The sequence below is a fragment of the Benincasa hispida genome, chromosome 8 (assembly GCF_027475165.1).
Source record: "Benincasa hispida cultivar pf3 chromosome 8, pf3_genome.v1.1, whole genome shotgun sequence".
Lineage (NCBI taxonomy): Eukaryota > Viridiplantae > Streptophyta > Magnoliopsida > Cucurbitales > Cucurbitaceae > Benincasa > Benincasa hispida.
The window spans coordinates 16895064-16902972 of NC_143485.1; the positions used below are offsets into that span (position 1 = coordinate 16895064).

Here is a 7909-nt window from a genome sequence, read left to right on the forward strand (position 1 = left end):
ATCCCTCGGTCTCTCTCATTAGGTTGAAGTAAATTTTCGTGCATGGCCTCGGCACCGTGGGTGTCCCCCTAAAGGATAACATTTTTTGCATGACGCTTTATTCGATCTCCAAAAATGGATAGGGTTGCTTTAATTTCATGTCCCAATCAATTTTTTCCCTACGGTTGGCTCATTAGGACGAAACTCTAGAACCTAAAATGAGGGATTTCACTTATAGGAATTGTTAAGCAAGTTAACAAATTCTGAACCGAACAATAGTGACTGTTAGTTACAATGACAAGGTGTTGTTTCTGTCTAATGGTTGAGAATATCTCATTTCAGTAAAAAGGCATTTGATCACCCTACGGTGAATTTTGTCCTGCCTTACTGAAATATTATTGCAAAATAAATGTCACTTAGGGTACATTCTATTTTGCTAAAATTGATTGATTGTCTTGTTGGTTTAATGTAAATAAATTAATAATAAATCTTGTATGGTTTCAACAAATCTTATTACACTATGACTTCCACGACATTAAATTTGTTCGCCACTGAAAAATTAACGAGTGAAAATTATACTCCATGGAAAAATATGACCAACACAATTCTAATAATCGATGACCTTCGTTTTGTCCTAACGGAGGTCTGTCCTCCCATTCTAGCTCCAAATGCTGCTCAAAATGTTTGAGAAACATACGAGCATTGGACACGGGCAAACGAAAAGGCCCGAACGTATATCTTGGCGAGCTTTTTCGAAAAATAAATAAATATTCACTTTTATAATATTGTTGTTTTTGCTATGCTTCAGTTATTTATGCTTCTTATTGTTTTTTATAGAGTTATAAATAAGTGTAATTGTTGAAACTTGAATAAAAAAGTAATTATGAATACATTTTAATTGTGAATAAATAAGCTCCCATCTTGGTAGGTCCTGCGTTTGTTCCTGGTAGGTCGATTTTCAGTAACATTTTATTATATCAGGAGCTTGTAGGAGGCTTTAAGGAGGGTAAAGGGAAAACGCGTTGTGTGTTGAAGGTGGACCTTCAGAAGACATACGATTTGATCAATTGGGATTTTCTATTTGGTGTGTTGTTGGCTATAGGTACGCCCCTTAAATTTGTTAGTTGGGTGAGAGCTTGTGTTACTTCGCCTACGTTATCTGTGATGATTGATGGTTCCCTTGAGGATTTTTTTCCTGGAAGGAAGGGTCGAGGCAAGGGGATTTGTTGTCTCTTTTTTTGTTTGTGATGGTGATGGAGGTTTTGACCCAATTGTTGAATAAACTTCCTGTGTCGTTTAGGTTCCATGATCGGTGTGAGCGTGTGGGCCTGACTCATTTGGTTTTTGCAGACGATTTTATGATTTTCTGTGCAACGGAGAAAAATTCTTTGAAGTTTGTGAGGCAGGTCCTGGCGGATTTTACAGGACTATCTAGGTTACTTGCAAATGTTGGGAAGAGTTCCATATTTGTTGCGGGTGTGGAGTCAGGTGAGGCGGAGGAACTAGCTGCATTTATGGGATTCTCTCTTAGTTCGCTGCCTGTTAGGTATCTGAGGTTACCTTTATTGGCTGGTCGATTGAAGGCTGTGGATTGTGCACCTTTGATTCATAGGATTACAGCTCGTATTAGAAAGTTAATGGCGCAATCCCTTTCTTTTGCTGGGAGGTTACAGCTTGTTAGGTCTGTTTTACAGTCCTTTCAGGTATTTTGGTGTAGCATCTTCCTGTTGCCTGCGTGTGTAACTCATGAGGTTGATCGTCTGTTACGTAGTTATTTATAGAAGGGCAGTGCGATGAGTCGGGGTGGTGCGTGGGTGGCGTGGGATGAGGTGTGCTTGCTATTAGGAGAGGGGGGTTGGGTGTGAAACATGTAGCTTATTGGAACCAGGCTGCTATTACAAAGCTGCTCTGGTTTCTCTTAATTAAATTGGGATAATTATTGATGGCGTAGGTGGAAGTGTATGTTTTGCGTGGACGATCTTTGTGGGTTGTTCAGAGTGAGGTTGGTAGGTCTTGGTACTTGAGGGTTATCTTGCGTTGTAGAGATAGTTTCAAGCATCTGGTTCATTTGATGATTGACGATGGACGGTCTTGTTTTGTTTGGTGGGATCCTTGGCTGCTGAAGGGTGCGATTTTGGATTCATTTGGGTTTACGATGGTTTATGATGCAGGGAGTAATTTGAAGGCGTGGTTGTCGAAGTTCTTGGATGGTGAAGGAGGTTGGAGGTGGCCTTCAGCGTTTTGGGAATTGCTTGAGATCTGGGGTCTTATTTAGGGAGTGGGGCCTAGGTGAGGGGGGAGGATTATTGGGTTTAGGTGTTGGGTGCTAGTGGTCGGTTTTCTATCGATACTGCGTGGGAGAGTTTGCGTCCTCGTCATCCTAGGGTGTCTTAGGCTGGTATTTTGTGGGTGAAGGGTGGTATTCCGTGTCATTCCTTCTGTGCGTGGTTAGTTGTGAGGGACAGGTTGGGTACGCGGGATTGGTTGAGGAGTTGGGGTGTGACGTCAGAGGGGGTGTCTTCGATGTGGGGGAGGTGTGGAGTCGCGGAATCATTTCTTTTTTAGTGTGGGTTTGGGAGAGAGGTGTGGTCTGGTGTGTTGTGTCAGTTGGGTTTGTCGCATCGGGTGGCCGGTTGGGATATTGAGTTAATTTGGTTGTGCCGAGTGGGGTCGGGTAAGGGGGTGCATAGTAAGTTGTTCCGTGTATTCTGGTGTGCTTTCATCTACTACGTCTGACAGGAGCGTAATTGGCGACTGCATGAAGATCGACCGAGGTCGGTGTCTGCTCTATTTCACTTTATGGTCTCTACGGTTCGTGCTCAAGTTGCTTCCTGGTAGGTTGATCTTCTTGGTCTTATCTAGTGTGTTTATGGATGTGTTTTTTCTTTTTGAACTTGTCGTTGCTCTTTGTTTTTGCTGTTATCCTTAGTTGTGGGGTTTTGGTTTCTTTTCTCTGGCTTTCTCCTGGCGTTTTTTGTGTTTATGTTTTGGTTATGTTTTGGTCTTATCTTGTTGCCTTTGTTTTGGAATTGTTGCCCTATCTTTGCTTGTGCTTTGTTGCTTTGATGCCTTGTTCTCGGGCTGTGGGATTCACTTGTTGTTCTATAATAATATCACTTAATAGAAAAAAAAGCTCCCATCCTGATTTTTCTTTCCCGAATTATATTTGAATATATATTTATGATCAAATTAGATTTTATCTAACTAATTTTTTAATTAATCACAAAAACAAAAACTTCCTGATGTTCTCTTTGAATTTATATTCGAATTTATCTTTAATATCAAATTTAATTTTATCTAACTAACTTTCGATTTGTTTAAATTTTTGTTACTGATCCAATTGTATCTAAATATTTTCGATTATTTTATACATATTGTTATCAAATTAATTTGATCTTTTTTTCCCTCATATTTTTTATATTTTCAATTTTTCATGTAGAAACACATAAAAATGACTTGTTGTACTTAAAAAAACATATAGATGAAAATTAAAATTTAAAAGTTTGAAAAACACACACACACACACACACACATATATATATATATATATTATTCAGTTATTGTTGGTGTTGTTGTTATTAGTATTATTATTATTATTCAACAATCTAAATCAAATAAGATTAAAAAAAAAAAAAAAAACCCTAAATCTCATCTTCTTCTTCATATTCTTCAAGCCGCTCCCCAAAATTTCTTTTTCTTCTCAATCTCATGATTCAACAACCCTTTCTTGAATTCCATCATCTTGGCTAGCTTTTGACGACAACCTTCGCCAGGTCGCCGACCTTGGTCGCTTGCATACATGTTTCCTATTTTTATTTCTACTTTGAACATCGTTTTCAACAATGATGTTTTGAGATTCATTGTATTTAAAGTTGGCTTTCAAGATCCTATGGGTAAACTAGTCATGTGAAATGAAGACGATGAAACTCCCCACAATTGGTTTGGTTCAATCATATTTTCAATAATCATATCGTCCCTTCAAATACTCACTTGCAAATAACAACTTCACTGGTATAATCAACTTTGCTCTTTCTCACCTTTGACATCCAAAAGCTTTTAATGGCCCTTCCCTGGGGTGATTTTTAATTTTTGCTTATGGAATGTTTAGATATCGTGTATATGTGGTTCTAGAACGTTTAGGTAGAGCGTGTATGTGGTATTCAATTTGTTGAAGCCATGTATCTTTTCATTCTCGTTTGTACTTGATTTTGGTTGTTTCTAGGGTAGTTTTGTTATTTACTAATTAGTATATTCTATTATATAATTTCGTTTTGCTATTTTTACAATTATGAAACCTTTTTGTCATTTTTCTAAATGGAACTTTAAAATTTTCTATCTTTGTCGTCAACCCTTTTGAAAATCGTGCTGGCCCATGGACTACTTGTTTGGGTCATATTTGGATCGATTTGTCGGGCTGATCCAATGGACTTATCATTAGACCAATAAAAAATGTATATATTTGTAGTTTTTCATATATTATATTTTATGCATTTAAAAGTTTTTAGAGTGAAAAAGTAATCAACTTTTTAAGTAAATTTTTTAATATTATTTCTAAATTTTTATCGACATATCATAGTTTTTAGTTAATATAATGTTTTTTAAAGTGAAAAACTAATAAATCTTAAGAAAATTAAGTACTAAATAAAACTTTACAATCTCACTAATTTTATATCATAAAAGTAATAAAACGATTAAATCGATTAAATGAAATTAGAATTTTAATAAATTTAGTAACACTTCACCCAGCCCAACAGTTGGGCCATGAACTTGTTTGTAGATAGGGTCAGCCCAATCCAAATAATGTTGTATGCTCATTACAATTGGGCCTTGCCTTTTCAGGGTCGGGCTTCTTATATAAATAATATCATATTTAGAAAATACAAAACCTTAGCTTGTATACGAGAGAAAATACATTTTGTTAAGACAATTTTAGTCACTTTAGTTCTTGAGTTATTATCTCCCAAAATAAAACAAATTATTTTTCTTATGGAAGCAACACCTTGTCCACAAGATCCAATGCCTTTTACTTTATGGAGTAAACCGAACTTCAGCAAGTATTAAATGAGAGCAAATACTTATGAAAAAAAAAAAACTGAAAGTCTAATTTGGGGAATATACATATTTATAGACTAATTCATGGTCTTTGGAATAGTCCTGTCAATTCTTCAAGTTGGTTAATATTTGAAAAAACATATCCATTTGTGAAAGAATGTAACTTATGAAATTGAAAGGATGTAAATTTAGAAACAGGATCACATACTATTTATTCCGACAATCCTATAAATGCTAAATAGATAATTTGAGATAAAAGAAGAAGAGACATCTGATATTTTCTTAAGGAAGAACCTTCATCAGGTTATAAGTAGTAAAACTTTAAATTTGAGATAAAAACATCAAGTTTACTTAATGGCTTGAATTGTAAAACATTTCAGAGTAAACTCAGTCCATGGAAGTCACACAAAATTTCAATTAATAAACTTTGTTCTCATAATTGTGTTAATTTTAACCTTCAATACTATATAATCTCATGAGGGTCTGAGATAATTTATTTAGAGACCGTTTGTTTTGTGGACATTCTAGATTCTCATGAAGTGGACATCTAAATTACTGTATTTGTTTTGCAATATTGTGAGATGCTCCGACATTTGTGAGATGCCCAGACATTTGAAGATTCCATGACGGAGGGCATCTAGCGAGTTTTGGATGCCCTCCTGAAACACAGGTTTTCCAGATTCCTAAGTTGAAGGTATCCCCATTTTACTATTTTGTCTTTACTTTTTATTCTATTTTACATATATATATATATTAATCTTCATTTGTATTATATAATTAAAATAAATAACGTCAAGTATGTATATCATATAATTTTAGTTATATGATAATTCTTATTGTTTTTTAGCAATATATTCAAATATAAATATAAATTAATATTTTTTTAAATAAAAATATTAAATTATGATATATTATTTTGTTGAGAAAAATAACATGTTAAAGAATATAAATCGTATTGATTTTAAAAGAAATTCAAATTGATAAAAACAAATATGTTATATAAGTTCAAATTATATCAAATTAATCATAAAGTAATAAATGGTAAGGACATTCTTATAACTTTATGTAAATTTAAAACATTTTTTAGTAAAAATCCTACTAAACAAACACAGTTATCAAAATATTCACAAATATCTGCAAAAATATTCCTACAAAACAAACCTGGTAATGTAAAGATGTTGGACATCTATAATGCCTAATATATATAATTCCAGCATTTAAAATTCTGGTTATATACGTTCCCAAAAAACAAACGGTCCCTTAAAAGATTTTCACATAAAGAACCCCTTCACACTCACTTAGATGATTTGTATAAAAAAACATCCCATATCCTTCTTTTCCTAAATATTTATTTATAAAAATCATTAAAAGCATAGTATCTACCCTAAAATCACACTTGCATAGTATCATCAATCCTTAGAAAGGGTAAGAAAAAATTTCAATATAGTATATATCAAGTTATTCAGAGGTCAATTTGCCCAAATCTTTATCTTGGGATCTTCATCAACTAAGTTGGGTTGCTTCCTTGTTTAAATTTTAAATTATAGACATCAATTTCATTATCTTTGATGAACTTTCAACTAAATCTCTAATTAGGCATTTTGTAAGACGAATCCACTATATTTTGACCTCACAATGTCAATTGTGATAATTCCATCAGAAAGTAGTTGTCTTAAAGATTGTCATTTAAATAATACCACATGAAATTAGAAAATACAAAACCTACTATACCATAAAAAATATAAGCCGAAGGAATTTACATTGTCTTCCTAAAGATGATTTCACTTTAGTACTTGAGTTTTAAGAGTAATTGTCTCATAGGACAGAACATATTATCTTTCTTATGGAAACAACATCTGACCCATAAGGTTCAACAAACTTTATAATTTTGTGAAGTAAACCGAACTTCAAAAAATTTTAGGTGGGAGAAAATGTTGATGAAAAAAGTGAAAGTCAAATTTGGAGAAAAGGATATATTTTCAAACTAATTCGTGACCATTCTTCAATTTGGTTAATATTTTAAAACATGTACCAATTCATGAAAGAATGAAACTCACATCAAGAATGCAACCGTAAAAGAAGAGTCATATACCATTTATTTCAACAAGATTGCGTCGAGCTTATTTAATAATGAGGATCAACTTACCTATGTTCGAATTGTCTAAGAGATACTGTCTTGAATGACCAATAATGTCTTGTTTGTTGTGCTTATTTATATTTCTATATATTTAGATCAATTGACCTATGCTCAAATTGATGGATCATTGTTAGGTGAACTAACTAATAATACCTGGTTTGATGTGCTTATTTATGTCTATATATTGATTAATTTTTAAAGATCTTTTAATAAAGAAAACAATACTATTATATCACATGAACAGAAGGTCACAATCGAAAATAGTCAGAAATAATACCTTTTAAGTTTTCACCTTAAAAAACTAGCACTTTTTTTTAAAACTCGTAAATACCTTTTTTCGGTACATCTCGGACGAGATCGACCACCGAGATTTAGTTTAAAAAAATTAGCTTCTTTTAACTTATTATTTTGACCCTTTTGGGCCTTTCTTAGTACATAGAGATTACAATATTTTTTCCAAAAATATTTTGCGATTTCTTAAATCTTATACCAAATCTTATATTTTCAAATTTTCTCCAAATTCGATTATATTTACCAAATAATATATAAAATCTTACGTAATTTTTTTTTAAATCTTTAGCCAAGTTTCTAAGTCCAAGTCAATTTACCAATTATCCAAATGAATTTTTTAGATGGGTCTCAAATGATTGATTTGATTTTAATTTTTTGGAAAGATTACATTTCTTTTAAAAAAAGGCAAAATATGAAAAATATATAAAATCAGATTAACACTGAGATCGG

At 33.0% G+C, this 7909-nt stretch overlaps 1 protein-coding gene across 1 annotated transcript; it reads left to right on the forward strand.

Moving 5' to 3' along the window:
- Nucleotides 1–1232: 1232 nt before the first annotated feature.
- LOC120083943 (uncharacterized) lies at nt 1233–3149 on the forward strand. Its single transcript, XM_039039852.2, has 5 exons — nt 1233–1682; nt 1931–2243; nt 2395–2513; nt 2719–2813; nt 2909–3149. The coding sequence occupies exons 1-5, from the start codon at nt 1233–1235 to the stop codon at nt 3147–3149; spliced, it is 1218 nt and encodes a 405-aa protein (XP_038895780.2).
- Nucleotides 3150–7909: the final 4760 nt, after the last annotated feature.